The sequence below is a fragment of the Phodopus roborovskii genome, unplaced genomic scaffold (genome assembly GCF_943737965.1).
Source record: "Phodopus roborovskii unplaced genomic scaffold, PHOROB, whole genome shotgun sequence".
Lineage (NCBI taxonomy): Eukaryota > Metazoa > Chordata > Mammalia > Rodentia > Cricetidae > Phodopus > Phodopus roborovskii.
This window is the reverse complement of record NW_026126541.1, coordinates 17,828,526-17,853,190: the sequence shown is the minus strand read 5'-3', so window position 1 is coordinate 17,853,190 and position 24,665 is coordinate 17,828,526. Positions and strand designations below refer to the sequence as shown.

General features: G+C 50.3%; 1 protein-coding gene across 2 annotated transcripts in view; it reads right to left on the bottom strand.

Moving 5' to 3' along the window:
- Positions 1 to 24,665, bottom strand: part of Crtac1 (cartilage acidic protein 1) — a 138,427-nt gene that overhangs the window by 37,647 nt on the left and 76,115 nt on the right. For both annotated transcript variants that reach the window (XM_051199790.1, XM_051199791.1), the window contains exons 3-4: positions 13,211 to 13,407; positions 3,284 to 3,420 (exon numbers count right to left, since the gene is read on the bottom strand). In XM_051199790.1, coding sequence (XP_051055747.1) covers positions 3,284 to 3,420; positions 13,211 to 13,407 — 334 coding nt within the window. The remainder of the gene's footprint in view (positions 1 to 3,283; positions 3,421 to 13,210; positions 13,408 to 24,665) is intronic.

The window sequence follows — 24,665 nt, the reverse complement described above, 5'->3', positions numbered from 1 at the left end:
CAGTGGTCACTTAGCAGAATGACGCCGTGGGTTCAAAGCCCAGTACTACCAGGAACAGGGAGAGGGAAAGAGAATCCTAGGCTATGTCGCTGCTGCTGCTGCTGCTGACTAGTGACTCCCGATTCTAAAAAGCACCAGTCAGAGGTTATTAGCCCAGTCCTGTTCTAGCCTTAGGCCCTGAATGACTGGCTCTTCAGCCTTGGGCATATCCATCAAGGGCTGTAGGCTGCCTCTTATGTGTGCTAAATGGGGATCAGATTCCCCCCTGCTTCCTGGCAGGGCGCTTGAGGAGATGAAATGAGACAGTGTATGTGAAAGGTCTTTGAAAAGATAAAAATGCTATATAAACATGAGGTATAATCATTATTGACCACGGGACTCTTCTTGTAAGAGATCAACCTTGAGCTCGATCCAGGGAGGTGTGTGTGTGATGAGGCAGCTGGAGATAAAGGGCAGGAGGGTGCTCCAGGTTTGGAGGAGAACGTAAGTAAGGGGTATGTGGCTGGGTCAGGGACATACCCCCTCAGCACACATCACACCCTCCTGTAGGTCCCCTGAACTGAACCATGTCTCTGGGTCTTATCCCCGGCATATCTGATTGAGCTGGTCTGGATAAAGCAGGCAGGGCCTGTTCATGATGGTGTATGCAGATCCAGAGGAGGAAGTCATGCGTCCCATTCTATCACTTCCATCATATTCTCTTACTGACCCTGGAGCTAGCTTGGTGGCTGGCAGGCCCCATAGATACCCCTGTCTCTAGCCCCACAGTATCAGGGTTACTAGTACTTGCAGAATCATGCCTGGCTTTTTACATGGCTGCTGAGGATTTGAACTTATGCTTTTGCAGCAAGCTCTCTTGCCTGCCAAATCATCTCCGCGGCCTCTGAATCTTCCTTCCTAACAGTGGGCATACCAGTAATAGTCTGGGGACCACACTTTCAGAGCCACTGACCTGCAAGACCAAACAGCCCCAGATGGGGGCTGTGAGGCCAGCAAAGATGGCTTGAGTGAGCTTGCAGAAAGCTTGTGGTTAGAAACACTTGTCTATTATCACTGTACCCAGAGGCAGGGTAGCTGAGGGATGAAGAGGTGTGCGCTGTTTTCGGGCAGGCAGAGTTCAATTCCCAGTTGTGCCTGCCATTTATTGTGTGACCAAGGTCAAGTTATTTAATTGCTCCAGGCCTTCATTTCCATATTTGTAAAAGGTGATAATGGTAGCCTGTACCGCATGGGCTTATTGTAAAGATTCTTGAAGAAAGAGTCTTGTGCCTGGGACTCCATGCATGGTTAGCTGCGCAAGCGTGTGCTGTTTGTGTCTTTTGTCCTCTGCCGTTGCTCTTGGGTTTTCTATGCCACACTGCATCCCTGTCTTCTAGTTTCCACACTGGCCTTGACCTCTCGCAGCTCACTCCTCACAGTTCTTAGGCCCCAGGAATGGCTAAGGTGATGGCTGGACTCAGAAAGGACCTTTCCCCCTGGTGGTGACCCACTGAAAGGCCTTTTCCCCCCAGTTCTCCAAGACCTGGGAGGATGGAGTGAGGCCGGGTGGGGAGCAGGCAGCTGCTGAACATCAGCCACTGTGCAGAGGCGCTGGCCCCTTTCCCTTTGCCTCCTGCACGGCGCTTTTGTCCTGTGGTTAAACACCAGTGTGTGGATGACCTTGCTGGTACATAGAGAGCAGCTCTGAGATTGACCTCCAGCCCCTCCCTCCAGCTCTGGGGGAACTTCTTACTTAGGCCAGTGGGAGGCTTAGTCCTGATCAGAGAGGAGGCAGGAAGCAGGAGCTGCTACCAGACCTGACGCCCATGGCCCTCCAAGCTCTCAGGGCTGTTCAGACCCACCTCACTGTCCCCTCCCACCAGGCAGGAGTCCAGGTGGCATGGATTCAGGTCAGGGCTAAATGTGGCTTCACAGCCCAGCTTGGCTTCTCTTCCCAGCACCAGCTTGTTAAGAAATAAATATTTATACCTGGCACCTGCCTTTGCCCAAGGCCTGGAGGCCCCTGCTGTGAACATTCACACTGAATCCCCAATCCCTCTGTGCCTCTTCAATCCTAAATTGGAGCCCACCCCTTCATCCCCAGAACTGGGGCCAAGAGATGCTCTGCAGAGCAGGACAGCAGCTGGGACTCAGTGTGGTGGTTATTGTTATAGAGCCAAGCAGGTGGGTGGCAGGGGACCGGGTGACAGGAAGGACAAATCAACTTCCTCATAAGCCTCTATCCCTAGCTCTCCCCACATCTATTCAGCCAAGCCTCCCCATGCTCTGGGTTGGACACCTCTGGGTAGGTTGTACTAGGAAGGTATTGTTGGAAACATTGATGAAATAAGGTTCTAGAACATTCAGGTAACCCTGTCTTGATCACTTTTGCACTCACCTGTCACACCTTCAATAGTCTATAAATATGTACAGGAGGCCACGTAACTCAGTGCCTTTCTTACTGAGGCATTTAATGTTAGTTGGATGAATGACTGAGTAACCCATGTAGTACTGTGTAGTGAGATATCTACCCCGCCCACAGCTGTCGCACTGACCACGCCCATTGGGGTGGGGACAGGGGCAGATGTGACCTGGAAGAATTAGGGCTGGGGTCTGGAACCCCAAGCTCACTCTGGCTTCCTTCCTGGACGGAGACAGAGAACATCTGGAGGCATCCTTGGGACTGGAACCTGCTGGCATTCATCTGTCTCTGTTGTAAGTTATTTCTTACCAAATAAACATCTATCTGTTTTCCCCGATCTTTATTTTTCCATGATATCTGGTGTCAGAAGTGGATTAGATTTCCACAGGATCTGGGGAATTAGGCCACACCAGGTGGCAGCACTTAGGCCTCTCCACCCCTGTCCCCACCCCCAATGGGCATGGTCAGTCCAACAGGTGCGGGCGGGGTGGATATCTTACTACAGTACTGGACTTTGCTTCATATCCTAGATATGTCCTGATCTACTTTGGGTCCCCAGCTAAGCCATCGCTCCAAGCTGAGTCTCAGCCCTCCCCTAAGAATCTGAAATTCATGATGGTGATGCTCCTCATTGTTCTCACATAGGTCACTAGGAGGGTTGCCCAGGAAAAGGATGTGAACGGTGTATTTTCACTCACCCTGCAAGCCCTGCTTCTTAGTAATTTAATTCTACTCTGTGTGGGACATTGGCAGCTAGCAAGATGGAACAGCCCTGGGCTCTGTCCCAGGGGCCACTCTTCCACAGGGGATGTGTCCTCTACTGGTTCTCATGTCAAGGGTCCCTCTGCTTCTTCCCAGGCCCTCATGTGCCCCTGTACTCACCGTCCTGTCCACACAGGCCACCGAGCGTCCGGCAAAGAGGCTGGCCACTCCACGGGCCACATTGACGTCATCACTTAGGACGTCTTCCCACCGGTTATTACGGAACTTGAACAGTTTGTCTGTGTACGTGGCCACACCTGGAGAGAGGAGGAAAGGATGGTGGGTGACAGTGGGCAGGGGACCAGGAGTCTCTGTCTCTGTCCCCTGGCATTTGCCACAAGGTGGCTGGCGCTAGAGTCAGGTGGCCAGATGCGAGGAGGTCCTCTGTAGGCAAAGCTCCTCTCTGCTCCCGATTATGAACTTGATTCTGGCTGGCCCCAGGAGATAGGCTCAGATTGGGGGAAGACAGCACAGAGCAGTGATTATAAGCCCAAGGTTTAGAATCAGTGAGGAAAAAGTTCCAATCTCAGACCTAGATTCCAGACTTCGGGCAGGTTTCTCAGCATCCGTAAGCCTCGGTTTTCTTATCTGTAAATGGGGATGCCAGGAACCACTTTCAAGCTTGCTATGAAGAATGAAGGAGACGCTGTACATGAAACACTAGGCACAATGTCCCCCAAAGGTAGCTGGTATTGGGTAGAAATGACTTCCGCATTTTAAAGATGAGCTGCTTTCCCAGATGCACACTTCACAGGCTTGCTGCTGGTCAGTGATGCTGTGAGTGTGGATGTGAGAGCAGGTGTGGGAATCACTGCAAGCAGAAGAGTGGGTACGTGTGCAAGACTGGGTGTACAGATGAAAGTGAGTGTGGGGTTTGGTGGAGCTCTGCCCAGGCTCAGAAAGCCCGAGAAACGGTGGCTCCTCTCCGGGAGGTGCCCCAACCACACCGGCAGGGTATTTAAACAGCCTCTTAAGGAAAGGCCATATGCTTTTCCGGTTCCTTCTCCTTGTCTCCTCTGTGGGGGCCGGGAGACCATCTGGGAGCTTTTCACGCATTAAACCTGGACTTTTAAGTCTTAATTGGGCTTGGTTTGATTAGCTGAGTTGGTGGAGGTTTAATATCGGGTACAGAAACCTTTCAGAATGAGTGCGTATGAGTGGAAGTGAGTGCTCAGGATGAGTTTGAGTCAGTGTGAGCGTGAGAATGAATATGTCTAGTTGAGTGTGTGAGAATGCCCAGGAGCAGTGTGCACTGGGGATGGATGCGTGAGAACACAGACAAGTGTGTGAGGGTGTGTGATGGAGTGTAGATGCATGTGTGAATGCGTGCAGGTGGTAACGCTGTGTACACAACCCACCAGGTGGCTCCCTCTGAGGAACACCTATGTGAGGAATGTGAGGGGCAGGGGGGTGGGCTGACTAGCAGGCCTGTGGGCGGTTTCAGGGGGCGACTCTGAGGAGTCACAGATGCAGGTCTGCACAAGGCCGCTGTGTCTTTCCAGGGACACTTTCCTCATCTGAGAATGACAGGTAGTAACTGTCCTCACTCACAGTGTCACTGAGAAGATGTACATGTGGTCTGGTCACAGGTCAGACAGGATGAGATAGCACAGTGACAGCTTTATACCCTGCAGGGACATAGCCCCTCACTGAAATCCCTGGGGGGCCCAATGTGTTTAGAAATCTAGATTCTTCCTTCATCTTCTAGGAAGGAAACATGGTTCGAACACTGTTGATTACATAACACCCCCAGCAGGGACTGGGGGCGGCACCCCATAATTAAACACATTAATATTTCTGCTGTGAAACATGAATATTCACATTAAGTGGGATAAATAAAGCTTATAAATAGCTCATATCAGCTCAGGACAGATTTTGTTATCTAGTGAATTTTCCAAAAACTTAAAAAAGTGTTGGAGGCTTTCAGAGTGTTCTGGATTTTCAGGTCTGTGGAAAATGACTTCGGTTGCAGCTGCCATCGTTGTTGCTACATGAGGCAGTAGCAAGCTTGCCATTGCTTCTAGATGTTCAGGGACCTCTGAAGATGGCCCCTGCGGGGCTCCGGCCTTCCCCAGCAGAGAGCAAACCCTTGTCCATTTCATTCACAATGGGGCCCACTTAACGCTCCTACCTACTTCCGGAAATGACAGCCCACTAAACTTGGGCAGGACAACCCTGGATTCTGTGTGCAGCCTAGAGCAAGAATTCAGATTGCACACCTGCCCAATCTTTGAAGCTTCTCAGTAGATATCAACTTATTAAAACTTTGAAAAGATTGCAACAAATCGTTTTGCTTAGTTTTATTGAGCCCAGCCTCTCCTAGATGTACTTGGCCATGGAACCCTTCTTTGGAGACGGCCCATTCACTGAAGTGGCTCAGGCTTAGCAAGTTGCCATCTAGGGTGCTGAAGTCTAAGCAGAGTTTGGGCTTGGTGGCCAAGGAGTTTGTGTATGGTGCATTGTTGGTCCATCCCTCTCACTGGTCTCATGGCTTCTGGACTCACCAGAGACACCCAGAAGAATAAACTAATTAAGGTAAAATGTGCAACAGCGATATGGAGCCTTGTAGATCATAAATGGGAACGGCAAAATCAATGGCCGCCCCTCTGCAGGCAGAGGCCTGGAGGCCTGGGCGACAGGAGGGTTGGGAGCCCGTGATTTAGGAAGAGCAAACGCGCTGGCAGCTGCAACCTGGGTAATTAGGTGTGTCAGGAAGACAGATAAACAGCAAGCTGTGTGGGTCGATGGCATAGGCAATAAACACCCAGCACTGGCCCCTGGCCCAAGCCAGTGCTGAAGTGGGGCCTTGCCTCCTGGCTCCTAGTAGCTGCACTTTGCCGCAGGACCCTACACCAAAATGGGCCAGTACTCAGAAAGAGGGGCTGTCAGTAGCACAGGAAGACAAAAGATGCTCTCCAGAGTCCCAGGAAAACTAAAAGGGTGGGGCCCAGGAAAAGGATGTCCGGGGGCAGGGAGGGGGGGGTCTCTGGAGGTCAGTGTCATAGAGGTGAATCTGGGAACTCTTAGGCACAAAGGTTACCACCAAACAGCTGGTAGCTGTGTGAGAGCCAGTCACATCCCTTTGTGGGTTGATCTTGGGAAGCCACATATTGTCCTTCTCTTAGCTATTAAATGCGGTAATGGGAATGGCTACCTCCCCACCAGGCTGCTACGAGCATACGTAGCTAATGTCTGCAAAGTGCTTCCAATAATACCAGACGCAGGATAATAAGTTCCATAAACAATAAGATCATCTCTGTCCACTGCTTCCCCTTCCTCCAGGGAATTATAGGGCATGACCAGGCCAGTCCTCAACAAACCACATCCCAGGAGGCAACCGGGACGTTAAGTTTCAAATACCTCACAAGACTTAGTCAATGGAGGGCCAGCAGAGCAGTGATGGCCCCAGGGGAGAGAGAACTGGTTCAGACAAAGGATGTGTTTAAAAAGGTGAACTCTGGCTCACAGGGTCCCTGGTAGAATCCCTGACCTCTTCTTCCTCCCTCTACCCCAGAGTGAAGAGGAAAGCTGTGCCAGTGCCCTTAGCCTCCTCTAGAATCTCCAAGCTACACAGACAAATGGGGGGGGGGGCGGTCGGGTATCACTTCCTTTGCCTGAAGGGCGCAGCTGCTGTCAGATGGCAATGTCTAGCTCCAAACTGGCATGGTGTGGCACGGCCCTCTCACCCAGAGTTACAAGGCTAGTGGGAGAAGCTCTGGGCCCTTAGCTAAGGCCACGGTGATGAACTCTGGGACCCAGTGTTCCCGTGTGCTTGTGCATGTGGTGCATGTGTAGGGCAGAGGACAATGTGGGCATCACCCCTCAGGAGCTGTCCACCTTGTTTCTGTTTTCCTGGTGAGACAGGGTCTCTTTCTGGCCTGGGGCATGCCTAGTGGCTAGGCTTTCTGGCCAGTGAGGCCCAGGGATTTGCTTGTCTCTACCTTCCCAGCGTTGGGATTAGAAGTGTGCTATGGCACCTGACTTATTTATGTGGGTTCTGGGGATTGAACTCAGAAGCACCCTACTTATTCATTTCCCCAGTCCCCAACTTACATCCTTGAAAACACGCTGTCAACATAGCCTAGGCTACCCTCACGATTCACTATGTAGCTAAGGTTGGCTCTGAATGCCTGATCTTGCCTCTGCCTCCTCAGTGCTGAGACCACAGATGTGTGTGTGGCACGACACTTGGCTTTTTCCTTACTCTTCGGCCTCTCTCCACTCATGCTGCTTGCTCACTGGCCACGAGGGATGCCACGCGGGATGAGGCACAATACAGGCTGGCCAGGGAGTGTACAGTTTCTGAACTCATCTTTGAAATGGGCCCAAGCTGGGGCAGCTGAGAACCAGGACTCTGAATCCAAGAGAAAGTCAGCTGGGGATCCAGAGAACCATTTTGGGGCCTGAGAAAAAGGACGGAGACTCAGAAATCAATGAGGTGACATACATTAAACACACCCAGAAGCACCTGAAGACTGCAGGTGCGGGGTAAAGCTCGAGAGAGAACCTGAGTTTCTTCTGAGTTCCCAGCTAACTCTAAAGCTGCCAGCCTAGCATCACACTACGGGGAGTGAGATACAGGGAGGCCTCTGGGTGCAGCAGAGCCAGCCTGGCTGAAGGAGCTGCTGGGCAAGGGTGCATCTCTAGTGAGCAGACGGTCCATCTGTCGTGTAGGCAGAGGAGGCTGGAAGTGCAGTCTGCCCAGATCCTCTTCCTCCTCTCTAGTGTGGCGACTGAGACCTTGTGTCCTCTCTGGGAGTGTCCCTGCAAAAGGCCCCTCTAGGGGGGACACAGCTCACAAAGCTGCAAAGGAAGATATCTAAGTCTGGAAAAGTGAAAGTTTTCTACCTTACAAAGCCCACCATGAGCAAAGACAAAAGGAAGATGACAAACTGGAGGAGTCAACTGTAAAGCATGTCTCAGACAGAGGGCTAATTTTCCCAATTTATAAAGAGGTGCTCCAGATCGATAAGAAAACGACCAATAGTCAATAGGAAAAAAAATGGGCAGGGGCTCGGAGAGGACAAGAGAGTCAAATATATAAAAATATTCTCAGCCTCACTCATTTAAGAGAAATGAAAATTAAAACCACACCTGGAAATCCATTTTTCCCTATCAGATTGGCAAATACTGGAAACATAATTGATGAAACACTGTGTTGTAAGCCTTGACAAGCGTCTGCTCATTGGACACAGGAGCAGTGTGGTAAGTGCTGCCCCCAGGGAAGGCAATCTGGCACTCTGAGCTACATGTGTACATCCCTTGACACAGTCACTCGGTTTCTGTAAGCTTATCTTACCAGTATCCGCACGATCATGGGAAATGCAGGGTTGTACACACTTATTCATTAGATGACATTATTTGTAAGGAGAAAAGAATTGCCAGCAATATCAGTGTTCCCCCATAAAGGAGTGATTCTGTTAACAACAAATCTACACATGGGAGTACTGTACAGCCATAAAAGAGTGTGAGGTCCTTCTGTATGTCGTTGTGAGGCAATATCCAAAGTGCAGCGAAAATACAAACAGCAGAACTGTGATCAGGGCATACAAGAGGGGGAGGTCTATGAACAGAGCTGGGGTTTACTAGAGATATTTTCATATAGGTTTAAGCATAAGGGATAGAATAGAGACCCTCAGAAGAAAGACAAGACACACCCAAAAACAGGGCTGTGAACTTTTCAAAGAGGAGTCAAAGAAAGTGAGGGCCAGTGTGGGACCCTCCAGGGAGCTTCCCCAGGAGCATGGGCTGCAATAGTGCCCTGCGCACAGAAGTCCGATGCTCATCACTGAGTGGGTGAAAAGACAATGAGCACCGGGCTCACAGTTGGTGCTAATCCACCTACCAGCGCATTACCCACCAGGGCCAGGTGGCGAGTGACCACCTGGGAACTCGATGGGGAGGAACCTGCCCAAGAACTGCAGGTGGAGGGAGGTTCTGGCTGCCTCTTGTCCCCTCCTTGTCCTGTGCACTGCACACTCCTGTGGAAGCACCCTGGCTGGCCTATTTCCAAGTCAGCTCAGCACGAGTGGGTTTCCAGGCCTCGCCCTTCTTGGGAGTATAGTTAGCCCTCCTCTTCTCTCGTTCCCTCTGCAACGCATAAGCCTTGAGCTAAGCCCAGTTGGGACCCCCACCTGCCACAGCTTTGCCCTGTGCTGTTAGGGTTTGGCAAATGCAGTGCAAACCAAGTTCTTTTCATCCTTTACGCCAGTTGTCCTCTCCTGTATTCGATGCTAAGCGACAGGTATCCCTTTGGGTTCTGGAGTACAACAGCAAATAAGACAAAGTAGGGGACCTGGATAGAGCTAACATATGACCCACTTCCAGACCAGGGTGAGAGGCAGGAAGACAAATAGGCCAGATAGAGAAATAAGGGCATACTTTGAGATAAGGTGCTGAGAGAGACCTTATTTGAAGAGGAGCCCTGGGAAAATCAGCAGAAAAAGCATTCTGCTGGGAGGAGAGCAAGTCTGGACTTCAGGCAAAGCTGTAGTAAGTGGGAAGAAATGGGAAAGGCTAGCCCAGCAATTTAGCTGCACTGGGAAGGGTGGCAGGTGACCGGAGCCACTGGAGGCAGGGGACTTTGGAAGCCCCGTATGGTCCCTGTTCTTCAGCTGAGTGACGACAGAGGGGTCAAGATCTTGTCTAAGGTCTAAGGTCAACTGATGGGAGATGTCATTCTGTATATGTTTCTCATACTGGTTAATAATAAAGCACTGTTGGCCAATAGGACAGGAAGACAGGAGGGACTAGGAGACAAGGAGGAAAGAGGAAGAGTAAGGAGGAGTCAGCATGGAGAGACTGGGGAGACCAGACGCTGGCCCCACTCCATGGTAAGAAGAACACATGGAAATACTAGATTAACAGAAATGGGTTAATAATTAAGACAGAGCTAGCCGATAAGAAACAAGTAACTGGCCAACAGCATTGTATCAAATACAGAGTCTCTGTGCATTTAATTGGGGCTGGCACGGCGGTGGTACAAGACCAGCGGCGGGCGGAAAAACCTTACTCCTTACAGTCAACCAGGAAAGTTTGCATGGACTGACTCCCAGAGGGCATTGCAGGGCTCCAGGCTCTTCCAGGGACTGCAGTGCTAACATCCCAAAATCTGGCTGATGGGGAGACACTGTCAACACCCCAAAGGCCACGTGACTTCACTGGCTGGCTAAAGCTCCTAGAGAAGCTCTCAGAATCATCGCCACAAAGGGCAGGGTGGCAATGGCTGAGTGCTGTCTGGGCTGGACCCAAGTGCTGACATGGCACAAGTGTCCCTGCTCTATGCCCACCCTCTGTTGAATCAATGGATCGCTCAACTACAAAATTAACTCAAACCCACAGACATCCCTCAAACCCACAGAAGGTCACCAGGAGGTGCATACTCAGGGCTGAAGCCGCTGGGCACTGCTGTCCTTGCCTCTGTCCCCACCCCCAGGTGGCCCCGGTGCCTCTTTTCCAGGTCTTCTGGGCATCTGTGTGGCCTGCCTCCCCCTGACATCTCTTTTAGCTTCCCCCTTCTTAGGCAGTGGCTTGTTCACCTTTCCTTCCCCAGGCGTATTCATTCCATTTTAATTAAGCTCCTGGGATAGTAAAGACCTGGCCCGGGCCCCCAGGAGCCACACAGTAACCAATATAGGGGCTTAGGGACTGGAAGAGGATGCCAGATGCTCAGAGAAGCTGTGGGCTGTCCCGGAAAAGCATAGACCTCCGGAGAAGGACTCCTGTGTTCCACACACCGAGTCACCCTCAGTGCCTACAATGGAGCTGGCACATAGTAGGTGGCCACTAGTAATTTGTCCAGGAAATGAGTACATCAATGGGGACACCCTCTGTTTGGCTGAACATGGAATTGGCATGATTTCCAGGGAGTGACCATCGTGAGAGTTGAGTGTCACAGTCTGGTAATGGGGTCCTATTCTACTCCCAGATTTCTGGTTTGGTTGTGGCAGCTCAGCAGGAGGCCATCAACCCCCCCTCCCCAGGAAACCACAGAGCCTCTGCTCTGGGATTCACAGTGAGTACTAGAGGATCACTGGAGGGGCTCTGCCTCGGAGATGGCCCTAGGGTCTCCTCCAGATGCTTTGGCTTTGGGGGACACTATCCCCTTCTCTGGCAGCCTGCTGGCAGCGTCCAATCAGGACAGTTGTCCCTGTTTCTGCTTCCTAGTCTTCCAGGGGACCTTTTCCTTCTGCAGGCATCCTAGACTCTGCTCTTTTCCTGACCTTGCCCCACATTAAAGAGTTGATCAGCCCATCAATTAATCGCGTCCTAATCCAATCTCGGCTTGGTGGAGAGAGGGCAGTAAATCCAGCTGGGTAATCATGCCCTGATATTTGTGTTGGGATAATTACCATCTCTCAGGCCTCACTCGGTGGCAAGATGAGATGAAAACCCATAAAACACCACTCGGGGCTGTGGCTCATTGTTTCTTGGCGGCACAAGACTGGCTACCAGCCAGCCAGCCCGCCCACCCCAGCCCCTGGCACAGGGCCCCAACCTCTTTACCTCCCCATTCATGCAACTGGCTGAATTCAAACTCCAGGGGCAGCCTGGACTGAATGCTGGATTGAGACTGGCAGCTGGGCAAAGCCTGTGTGTGTTGGTGTGGGGTGTTGTGGGACAGGGTCCCGTAGCCGGGCACTTTGTAGTCTCCCAGACACTGAGGAGCTCAGGACAGCCCTTGTTTGTGGAAATCTGAACCACAAATTAGAGCAAGAGTCTGCTGCCATCTAGAAGGGTCCTGTGAATAACCAACCTCACCTCCAGAGGGCACTGTGGTGGAGGATGCGCTACAGATGTTACCTAAACAGACCTGCAGGAATGGGCTTACTAGTGAGTATGGTTTAGGTCTGAGAAAATGTGAATCGGGGTAAGGGTGACCTGCAGCCCAAAAATACAGCCCCTAACATCTGAGATGCTGTGTGTCCACTATAGCCTAGCTCTCTGAGGCCAGAGAGCTGAATTGAGGCAAAGGATAGATTGGGGTGGGACCCTGGGTTTGAACTTGGGGACTTGAAGTCTGCCAGGTTTTGGTGAGTGAGCTAACTCCTTAGCACCCAGTTTCTTCAATACAAAACTACTAATTCCTCCCCAAGTGGAGTGCTGTGGGCTGCCTGACATAAAACTCTGGGGGGGGGAGGGTCAGGCCTGGTACACAGAAGGCATGCTTTATATTAGCCACTACTAGGCTGATGGGCATCAGTTTCTCTGTGATCTCTGGGCCCAGGAGCAGGAACAGAAAGTTCATCCCCAGGCCGGAGGAGCCAGAATGCACTAATGTAGACCCTCAGGTAACAGGGATGCTGTGGAAAGAGTTGGAGGAGGCTCCGAGAACTCAAGGTCAGCCTCCTAAGAGTCATATCCTCATCACCGACCTCACACCCGAGGCTCTGTCGGGCACATAGGAATCTGTGTGAGAAATTCTGACACTAAAAGCCGAGGAGGCAAATTCTAGAACTGCAAAGCATTTGAGAAAGACCTAGGGTGGCATGGGAATGACCCAGGGACATCTGTTGACTTCAGAAGTAGTTTAGGGGTGTGGGGATGAGCCAGAGGCCCACATAGGAGTGATGGGAGGGAGGAGGGATGGGGGTGGAGGGGAGGACAGGTGGAGGACAGGAGAGATGGGAGGGAGGAGGGATGGGGGGGAGGAGGGGAAGGTGTCTCAGGCTGCAGGAGAAAAGGATGTCCAGTCTGAGGGAGAAGGTGGTCTTTTTGTTTTGTTTTGTTTTTTCGAGACAGGCTTTCCCTGTATTGCTTTGGGTCTGTCCTGGAACTCGCTCTGTAGACCAGGCTGGCCTTGAATTCACAGAGATCCGCCTGCCTTTGCCTCCCAAGTACTGGGACTAAAGGTGTGTGCCACCAATGCCCGGCGATAAGATTGTCTTTTTCATGCCCTGTCCAGGGTCCCGAGGATGAAAATCCAAATTCTGTCACAGGAGATGAAGGGTCACCCTGGGGTCTCTGCCCAGCACAGGGAGACACCGAGAAAGAGCTGTCAGAGAAGGGCAGAGGTAGCTGGGGCAGGAGGGACAACCTGACCCTCACCTGAGAAGGCGTTGTTGGTGTTGAGAAAGTAGATCTCCTCACGGCCATCCCCATCGATGTCACAGGCTGTGACCCCAATGGCGTTCCCCTGCCGGTCCCTCAGTGCGTAGTAGGGTGAGCTGCGCTCATCCACTGCAATGTTCACTAGCCGCTTCTGGGCTCGATTGTACTTCAGAACCAGGTTGGGGCCATTGTACCTGGAGAAGGAACAGGGAGAGGGTTGGAGGGTGATCAGTGGGTCCACTCAGCTAGCTGGAGCAGGGCAGTGGGCTCAGAGGAGTCCTTGGCCCCAGGCATGCGCAGGAAGGATCAGAGAGAAACTGAGGAGCAGGCTGGTAGAGGGCGGTGAGCAGCCAGGGACAACCCCTGAACTAAGGGCCTGGCTGAAGAAAGACCTCCCTGACATTTACGCTGTCCATTTCAGTGTAAAAGGCGCTTTCCCACTGATGGCTCATTAACTTAAACAACGATCTGACATCTAACAAAACACCAGGCATGGGCGGCCATGCTGCCAGTCACTCCCTTCACAGAGGAGATGTAGATGAGGACCGCCAGAGAATTGCAGCGCAGAGAGCCTGGGGTACTTCCTGAGGCACACAGTACCAGGTTTGCCTGATCAGCGAGAGTGCTTGCGCCCAGGCATCTTTCTGCTCTCCCAGGAGCACCTGCGAGTGGTCCCTGCAAAGCCTGTCTCACTGGGAGTTGAGACAAGGGTCTGCTAATAGGGAACGCGGCTCTACAGCACCTGGGATGAGAGACTACCAGTGCATTGGGACAAAAGTTGAAACTAATTGTCTCCTTTGAACCCAGGTGGCCTCCTTGTCACACCAAAGCCCCAGACATGTGTCTGTTTTAGAGACTTTGTCCTTGCTGTTCCCTCCATGTGGGATGCTGGTCTAGACAGCCACATGACTGGCTCCCTCTCCCACTTCCTTAAGACCTCCCTGTATCTGTACCTCAAGCCTCTTTCTCTTCCTCCGTTGTCTGCATCTAGCCCCACGGCTTTACCAGTCCTCCGTCTTGTTCCTCTCTCCTGCTCTCTGCTCCCACTGGAATGCTGGCTCCACAAGAGCAGAACCTTTCCTCCCCGTTCACTTTAGTACCTGGAACAGGCACTCAGTAAATATTTATTTAGTGAAACCGCTGAGCTCACACCCAAGTCCTGTGGGCGCAAGTGGCCCATAGTCAGTGTCTTCCCATCACCTTTCCAACGGGGGACATCGCGGGTACCCAAGATTTTCCCAGGCAGCATGGCAGAGCATGATGCCTCCTGCCTCCAGAACAGTGGCCTGCCGGGATCTCCAGAGAAACCCACGTGCCCCACTCACCAGGGCCTGCCGGCTGACCTGTGTTTGCAGCCGAGTGCCCTCACCACGAACGGAGTGCTGTGCTAGCTTAGGTGACCCAGGGAGGACAGACAGATCGCCTAGGTCTTTGTGCTGAAACAGATCCGACCTGGCCTCCTCCTTTGTCACCAGAAGCCAGTGAAGTCTGGGGAATGCTGGAGGCTGGCCAAGAGCCTTCTGGCACCCACAGAATGAAAGGGGAGCTGGAGCCCACGGGGGCTGAGTCAGCGCCCGGAGATGGGAGGGTGCACCTTGGACACCTTGATGAAGTGTGTCTGGGAGCTGAGCATCAAGGGCGCAATGCTACCTTTAAAGACACGGCAGGGTGGCAAAGACGGGACACTTGGGCTCCAGCACTGTTGGCAGCTGGCTCCGACCCCCGGGGATGTGACTTCTGAGTGTTAAATTCTAGTCCTGAAAGTCCCGGACCCTCCGCCTTCCTATCACACCGTGGTGCCTGCCTTTGCAGACCATGGTGCTCATCCGGTGTTGGCCTCACTAAGAGCACTGTTGTTCATTGTCTTGTTTGAGCCCCACACATCCTAGATTGAAAAGGTTGGGCATGTTTCTGAAAAGGAAACTAAGGGTCAGAAAGGCCAAGTGGGGTCCAAGATCACACAACCTGTAAGTAGTCACTGGGCTTCTCTCTTCAGGGCAGGAATTCTATGCCCTTTCCCTGCAGCTTATGAGGTCACCGCTCAGTGCTGTGGTGCTCATTTCTCTGGTAGTTTCCCCAAAGTGGTGGCTCTGAGGAATGCCCATGAAGTCCACATAAATGGTGGAGATGACAAGATCCATACGGTGCAACAGGTCTTTACATAGTTTGCAAAGTCTGCTCTGCTTCATGGAGTCCCTAACACGGAGGTCCTAACTCTGCTGTAGTTAGGATGGTGGCTTGGTTTCTAGACTCCGATGTTCTCTTCTGGAGGGTGGAAATTGGACCAAATGAGGAAACCATGAGTGTGACCCTGGGGGTGTGCATCTGGACCTGTCCTCTCAAGTTGGCGTGGGAGAGCCTGGAAGGTCTGTGGGCCCAGGGGTCTGACTAAGCTTACAAGACGGGCAAAGCCGGTGTCCTTCTCCTAGGCTGTGATAGGGGAGTCTGCGCACAATGTCCAGCACTGATGCCGTCTTTACCTGCTGCCTCTGGGATATTCCAGATGTTTTCCATGCTCTGGAACCACCCACCAGGAGGGGAGGGAACATGGCCTCGGTGGCTGGGGTGGGACAAGCTCCCTGACCCTATGAAGTGGCCCTTGCACATCTGTTCTTGGGAGATCATGGGGTGCCAGCCTCAGGGTGCTGCCTGTGGGGAGAAGTGGATAGGCTGGGTCAGTCTTGATTGGTCACACAGTTAGCACATGTCAAGGGACCTCCCTAAACCTGCACGGGGCATGGGAAGAGGTCTGGGAGTGTGGTCACACCTCCCCAGGGATTACAGACATGAAATCTGTTCTGAGGTGAGGTTCTGAACACTCTCAGGGCAAGGCTGGGTGGGGCAGGGCTCCCAATGGCCAGCCTTTCCCTCATCAGGCCACCCTTGGCTGATCCTATAGTACCAAAGGCTGTTGTTCCCAGGCTCCCCCCAACCCCACCCTGGAACCCCCCACCCTTCTTCTCCAGAGAGCTGTTGTTACAGCTTGCTTCCTCATCAGCCCCTGAAGATGTACTTCCCTTTCTGGCTGCGCCGAGTCTTTGTTCAGCTGCAGCCACTTGCTCCATGGGGAAATGTTCTCCCCACCCTCCTGGCCCCTTCCTGTGAGGAGTCTACCCCACCTGCCAGACTAGATGTGGCCTTTTCTCTTCCAGATACCCTGCAGTCTCTTGCCTGGGCTCGCTCTTGTGAGGGCAGAGGTGTCTGTTGCCCATCCCTCCCCTCATGAAGTGTGTACTGCTGGAGTCCAGACGGCCTAGAGCATGCTGCAGAGAAGGTGCTCACAAACAGAACACAGGGACAAGGGTTAGCGGAGAGTGGATGAGGGGCGGGGTCAGGATGGAAGGTGAGGGGTAGAGGGCATGTGTGGAGGTGAGGAGTGGCGATGAAGGGGTAGGACAGGATGTGGTGAGAGGAGGGGACTGAGGGGACCAGGGGCTGTGAGTGCAGGTGAGGTCATAACGGGGATCAAGGTGTGTGTGTGTGTGTGTGTGTGTGTGTGTGTGTGTGTGTGAGAGAGAGAGAGGATTTGTGTAAGGGTATGTTTGTTGGTTAGGGTGTGGAGTGTGCGTATATAGAGGTGTGGGTATGAGCGTGTGCGTGCAGAGGTGAGGAGGTGAGGGGTAGGGTGAGGGGTGAAGCAGGAGGAACATATCAAAGCTTTCCGGGGGGGGGCAGCCTTCAGAGAGGAGATTTCATTTGCAAATTCTGTGCCATGCACTTTTAAGTCCCACTCCATCTTCATGATAACCCGAGCTGCTGGTCCTATTAGCAACCCCATTTTATGGATGTGAACACTAAAGCACAGGGCGAAGTGACGTATGCACAGTCCCTCTGTGGTGTCAGTCTCCACCCTGAGGAGCCTGGGCAAAACATGGAGGTCTCCGCTTCCTTTCTCTGACACTTGATGGAGAGAACTGGGCATTTGTAGAAGTCCAAGGGGTTCTGAAGTGCAGTTAAATGCAGCCAGGAAAGGTAGCCATGGTTGTCTAATATCAAAGGGGGTGCCAGCCATGTTTAGACCAACATAGCCTTGGGGTGCAGCCTGACTCTGACCTTGAGCTTGTCACTCAGTCCCTCTAAGTTTTCAGCTTCCTCATCTGGAGCTCAGTGCTGCTTACACTTCAGAGGACAGCCTTGAGGAGTGTCAGAGTGTGTGTGACAACACTTGGTAAACTGTGAATTGTTACACAATTGTAAGCTCACATCATTTAAAAAAAAAAAAAAAATCACAACAAACCCAAGGCGGGACCTTTCACTCCCAAGTGATCAGAGCTGGTTTCTAAACACGCCACTATTTCTCTTTCCCAAACATCCCGCCCTTGCTTGCTCTGCCTCTGCAGGTAGATTTCTTTATTGATTCCCCTGTATAGACAAATTCCTCAAAAGAGCTGTCTTTACAAGCGGTCTCTGCTTTCCCATCATGCACTTCATCTTCCCATCCAACCTTGGTTCATAAAAGCTGCTCTAGTCACTGGTGGCTTCATGTGGCCCGACAGAGGGAGGCCCTGTCTGTTCCTACCACCTGTGGCCTCTTGATGTGAGTTGCACAGTGGTCACACACACACACACACACACACACACACACACACACACACACACACACCCCCTCCGCCGCAACTGCCCTGCACTCTCCCATAGCACAGCCTCCTCAGTGGGCTCTATGCCCTCTCTTATCTTCTCTCTCCAGCTTCCTCTCCTTTCCTTCCACTGTTGGGCACCTTTTCCTGTCCCCACCCTCTGATTGCTGGACTCCCCAGGCCTGGCCTTCGGTTCTCTTGTGCTCTCTCTCTCCTTTTACTAGCTGATCATATCCATTCCCATGACTGACAACCCCTAAATTCATATCTCCAGCTCAGGCTCAGACTCATATATTCGACTGCCCACCTGACATCTCCCCTCATGCGCCTGAGATGGAATGTGTCCAAAATGGAACTATTGATTGCTCCGTCTCCCTCCCCCAAACGGGCACCCAGGCACTAAAACCAGGAGCCTGGCATTAGCTCCCCCCTCCCGCCCCTTCACCTTGCCATCTAATCCATCAGCCTATCTTGTCATTTCTGCCTCCAAAAATGTCTCAGCTTTATTCTTTCCTTTGCTCCTGACAGACTGCCACCATCGCTGCCACCATCGCTGCCACCATCGCTGGGGTGTCTGCTTCCTCACTTGCCTTGCTGATCTGACCTCCTCCTACCATAGTCAAAGGTGTCTCTTAAATATGTAAGTCAAATCGTGCCAGCTACCTACCTGAAACTTGGGCAGTTGCCATGGTTTGGGTCTGAAATGTCCCTCACAGGCTCATGTGCTCACACACGCAGTCCCCAGCCGGCGGTGCTGTTTTGGGAGGTTGTGGTACTTTTGGGGCTGGAGGCATGCTTTTTTGAGGTGGGAGTGGGCCTTTGAGGATTAAGCCAGGATCTCCTTCTGGTCTTATTTTCTGCTTCCCATTCCACCAAAATGTGTACACGCCTTAGCCATTCCCTCCTGAGCCATAAAGTTACTCCACTAAGCTGCCTGTGCCACGATGGACTCTATTCTCTGATACCATTGACCAAATGAAATTTTCTTCCCTTAAACTGCTACTTAGCCAGCGACGAGAAAAGCAACCAACACAACTCTTTTCACTGCCCGAGGCCTGGCCCCTGGGTCCCGTGACTTTCACTGTGCCCCCTGATGCCTGCTCTGCTGCTGACTCTCCCTCCCTAGGACACTGTCATTCTACTTCCTCCTGCAGACAGCCGGCTCGGCTCCTCTCTTAGGTCTCACCTTAAAAGGCAACTCCTCAGAGAGCTCTCCCAACCCCTGCATCCTCCTTCCCGTAGTTGCCTGTTCTCCCATTTACTGCCTGTTTCTCCCAATAGACCATGAGAGTCAAGAGGGCGGGGCATGCCCGTTTGCTTCACTTCTACCACCCGTGCACGCCAAGTGTTCAATACATGTTTTCAGGGTGGACGAAGAGAAGGGTTAGGGTACCAGATTATCCCCTCATGGCTGAACAACAGCTGTGTGCACAGCCTCCTGGTTTGCCTTTGATCCTCCAATTTTGGCAATTCTCTACACATATGCACAAACAGAGCAATGACAGGGAAGATGTGAACAGTTGATATCCTGGGTAGAGGTAAGAAAGGATAACTAAGTGTTACTGATGGGGACGGAAGATCTACTTCTTTCGTTGTTGTTGGTAACTGTGACCCATGTGAGGGTAAAACAGAAATCACTTATAAAGTCACACAGAAGGATAAAAGGATGCATGCAACCCCTAAGTACTTACTGTGTGCCAGGTACTAGGCTAAATCACTTACATGTTACATCTCTTTTTATATAATAGGAAGGTTTTTAGATTTGGAAGATATGTAACATATCTATTTTGAGAGTTAAGAACAGAAAATTTAGAAAACTAAATAGTAAAAAACATCCAGCTGGTGTTAGTCAAGAGAGAAACAGGGGCCCTGGTATGGTGGCTCACACCTTTAATCCCAGCACTTGGGAGGTGGTGGCAGGAGAATCTTTGTGAGTTCGAGGCCAGCCTGGTCTACAGAGTGAGCTTCAGGAAAGCTAGGGCTACATAGAGAGACCTTGCCTGGACAAAATAAAGAAACAACAAACAATAGGAGAATAAGGGAAGGGTATATGCATACAGAGAGGTTGCACACTGGAGACAGACTACACAGAGATGGATGTGAGTCAGTGAGCCTGTAAACAGAAACACACATAGATGAAGGGTGGGACTCAGGCAAACAGAAATGCATGGGAAGGGGGAGGGTTAGTCAGTCTGTAGACTAGAGAGATGCAAAGTGCAATGATTAATTTAGGCTTGCCTGTCAACTTGATTGGCTTTAGAGTCACCATGAAAATAAACCCCTGGGCCTGCCTGCCTGTGAAGGAGTTTGTAGACAGGGTTCGGAGGTGGCACCATTTGTGGTGAGGTTCTGAACTGAATAAGAAGATGCAAATGAACGGAGCACCAGTGTTCATGTCTCTTTCTTACTAACTTTGAAGCAGATGCCTGAAGCTCCTACCACCACAACTTCTCCACCGTGGTGCACTGAGCTCAAACTGTGAGCCAAATAACTCTCCCTTAAGGTTCTTTTTCAGGTACTGTGTCAAAGCAATGGCAGGGATTAACATTTTTTATTCATTTTATTTTATGTGTCTGTTTTGTTTGCATGTATGGGTATGCACCATACATGTGCATGCCTGGTGCTCACGGAGGTTTGAAGAAGGGGTCAGATCCTGTGGGGCAGAAGTGACAGATAGTTGTGAGCCACCATGTGGGTGATGGGAACTGAACCTGGGTCCTCTGTAACAGCAGCAGGTTCTCTTAAGCACTAAGCCATCTCTCCAGCCTCTCCAAGCAATGATAGAGCTAACTAATACCGCTTGTCACCAGGAGGCTGTGGCATTGCCACAGGGAAACGGTCCCATCTGGTGGCTACTTTAGATTAGACACTTCCTGGAAACATGTTTTAAAGATGTGTTGTATTTTCATGACTACGGACATAAAAGGAATATTTTATTCTTGGTCACATGAATACCCTCAGTTACAGGTTAAAAGAAGTCAGTTTCTGGTAAAAGTGATTAGCTAACCATTAGAAAAAAATAAATTGGAAGACAAACTTCTCTTTTTTGGTCTAAAGCAGTAATCAGCAAGCTGTGGTCTAAGAACAATGTGTGGCCACCTGCTTGCTTTTGTAAAGAAGGTTTTATTGGAACACAAGCATGCAAATTCATATATCACGTATAGCTGCTTTTGGCAAAAGACAGGGTTGAGTAGTTGCAATAGGGACTGTATTGCCTAAAAGTTGAAAATAGCATCTGGCTCTTTGCAGAAAAACAAGCAAACAAACAAACCCCCAAACTGTCAACCCTGGTCAAAATGTTAGCTGTATATACTATCTCATATATAATAATAATAATATATATATATATACACATATATATGTGGTATGTGTGTGTTTATATATTCTGATTTTTTCAAAAATCTTAGTGGCTTAAAGATGATTTATAATTCATCTTAGTTTAATCATTGTATATCTCTTGAGTCTAGGATGGCTTTGTGATTTGCCTGGATAGTCAAAATACGGTAAAATTAATGATAGGTCAGGTCTGGTCTTAACCTTTCAGAGGCCTGTTGGCTTCCATGTGTCTCTGGGAAAAGCTAGTTACCATGTAAAATATCTGATGTTCATGACATATACATATATATGATATATATGGCATGTATATAATATATAAGATATTGTATATATCACATATTACCATTATCATAACAAAACAACATTTAAGTAAGGTTTAATAAAAATTAATTTGGGGTTCAGCATTTGGATTTACACTGACAAAAGGAAAGTAAAGTCGATGTCAAGGTGTTGGGTCTCAGGATGAAGACTGTAGCTTGAGAACTTGGGCAGAATGCAACTGCAAAGAGTAACTCAGAAGGAGAGCTGCTTTTTATAGATGACCTCTTTGGGACTAGACGGACATTTCTAAGACCAACAACGAGCAAGTACAGGAGCCCTTTAAGAAAGACACATGTCAAAAGGGATGTGGCAGGTGGTCTCTGCAGGCGGTCATGATTATTTCCCATCTCCTTAGCATGCACATGTCACTCCATTCATCAAGGGTGCTAGTCTATTCTTCATCATCTTGAGTGTGGGATGGCTTTGTGATTTGTCTGGATGGGCAAAATGTGGTAAAAGTGATGTTTGGCTAGTTCTGGTCTTAGCCTTCCAAAGGCCCATTGGCTTCAATCTGTCTCTGGGGAAAGCTGGTTACTGTGTAAGAAAAATCCATTGGTCATGAAACCATCAGAAGTCAGTCAGCTCCATGGACAGGCAGTGAACCTCCAGAGAGGTAAGGAAACGCGTCTCAGGCCTTCAGCCCAGTCTGTTGACGTTGGCAACAGCCATGTGAGGATACTCTTGTGTAGAACAGAAAAACTACCTCAGCAGGTTCTAGACCGAATTCCCAACACTAGAATGGGAGGAATTATAAATCATCTTTAAGCCACTAAATGTTTGGAAAGAAATCAGATAACGATGAGCTATCATCTCAGACCGAAGGGAAAGAAAAATGTATCCCTGGAAAGTAGGAAAAAGGATTACCCATAAATCAGTGGAGTTGGCTAGGCGAGCCATTTGAATTCACAACCAGTGTGTCTGTCCAGTGGAAATCTGCATACAGTTGACTGGTAGCTAGGTCTTAGAATATCTGATCGTCTGTCTAGAGTCCACAGAGGAAAGGTAAAAAGGGACATAGGAGCTAGGCATGGTGGTGCATGCCTACAATCCCCCAATTATTTGGGAAGCTGAAGCAGCATGAACATCTGTTGGAGGCCAGCTGGGGTTACTCTGTCTCAAAAAACAAACAAACAAACAAACAAACAGACAAACAAACAAACAACACCAAGAACAACCCCTGCCTCCCACAGGGATCCCAGACACTACCCTTTCTTGAGTCCTTGTTTTTCCTAGCTTCTTATGGTGTGGGTGTAAAATATCTCCCATAAGCTTGTGTGTTTGAAGCCTTGGTCCTCAGCTGATAGCACTGTTCTGGGAGGTTGTGATGCGTGACTGAGTTAGAAGAAGTGAGTTGCTGGGGACAGGCCTTGAAGGCTGTGTCCGAATCTCATTCTGGTCCATGCTTTCTACTTCATGTTCTGCCACTATGTGAACAAGCTATGCTGCCTGCTCCCACTGCCATGGTCCAAGCTGTTGCAGTTGCCTCTCTGTGCTGGACCACACCCTCTGAAACTGTGAGCCAAAAAAAAAAAAAAAAAAAAAAAAAAACCGCCCTTCCCTCTGAAGCTGCTTCTGTCAGGTATCAGACCACAGTGACAAGAGGAGTAACGAATACACAGCTCTAGCTAAATGTTTCCCATTTTTAATGCATACCTTTGAGCACAGATTATCTCTTTGGAAATGTACGTAATGTTCTTTTTCCCTTTACCTCATATTTAAATTGTTGAAAGCCCTTGATGTTAAGTAGGTTCTGGAAACATATGGGAAGGCATTCAGACAGGAGATTCCCAGATTGCATTCCAGAATGGGATCTGTCTGAAGACTGAGTATTCACTGTGAGAGTGGGGCTTCGGGAATGGGAGGTTTCTAGGCATGTCTAGGCTCTGGGAAGGGAAGCTGGCTAAGCTTGCAAACGGCATCCAGAAAGAAATGGTCAAGCAGATTTGACATTGAATTAGAGTGGGTCAGGGTGAAGAAGACCTCACAAAGACAATGCTCTATTGAAAACAGTAACTAAGACGAAGGGGAAAAGCCCTTCTGTCCTGAGGGGTGGATGGTTCTCCAAGAAAAGGATGTTTGGTGCTGACAGGTGAGGCTATTCTGTAGCCATGAGTGTCTGTGGTCTGTAAAAACTCCACATGGAATGATTGATGTATGTTTCATTCCAAAAAAGCTCTGTGCTCAGTATGTGCACAGTGCCCTTGGAATTTCCTGTATTTTGATGTGCACAGAAGCTCCTGGAAGGCAGAGACCCTCCCTGGCAGTTCTGTCTCCCAGGATCCCTGGGACTGAGCAGGTGTTCGCCCACATTTGCTGGCGTGGACAGAGATGGTGACAATGAAGAAGACCATGACTCTGCTCCTCAATGTACTTCCAGGAAAAGAGGGAGGCAGGGAGGCAGGTACTGCAGAAACTGTCAGAGGAGTGACTCAGGGGTCAGATAGAGACCGCCAGGCAGGGTTTTGTGATTGCATGTGACAGACACTCAAGCTGAACCAGCTGAGGAATTTCTTGGCACAGATTCCAAATCTAGGGACAGCAAGGGAGTGGCTAGACCTGCAGGTGACTGGAGTGAGGGCTAGCAGCCAGGGACTGCAGCGCCGTTATCCATTCCCTCTTCCTGTCTTCTCACTGCTGGCCTCAGCCTCTCACCCCATCGTTCATTCGTTCAAAAGGCTTGAAGACTGGCAGCGTCCCAGGCTCATATACAAGCTCTGGTCTCACTTTGAATAGAAGATGCTTCCTGTTAGTTTCTTTCTTTCTGGAAAGGATTTCCCCCTATCATTTTATTATCGGTGTATGTATGCGACGTGTGAGCAGAGTTTGCACATGCCATGATGGGCATGTAGAATGCAAAGGACAATTTCTTTTTTGGAAGTCGGTTCTCTCCTCCCACCTTGCTGAGGCAGGGTCTTCCCTGCTTCTGCTGCAGTGTATGCTCCAGGCTAACTGGCCCGTGATTCTCCTGTCTCTGTCTTCCATCTTGCTACAGGCATGCAGGGATTAGCAGATGCAGGTCACTGTGCCCATTTCTTTAAAAATTATTTAATTTTATTTTATATGTATAGTGTTGTGTTTGCCTGTATAATATATTCACCATGTGTGTCAAAGTCACTGAAACTGGATTTGTAGACAGTTGTGAGCCACCATGTGGGAACTGGGAATCAAACCCAGGTCCTCTGAAAGAACAAGGGTGCTTAACCACTGAGCGGTCGCTC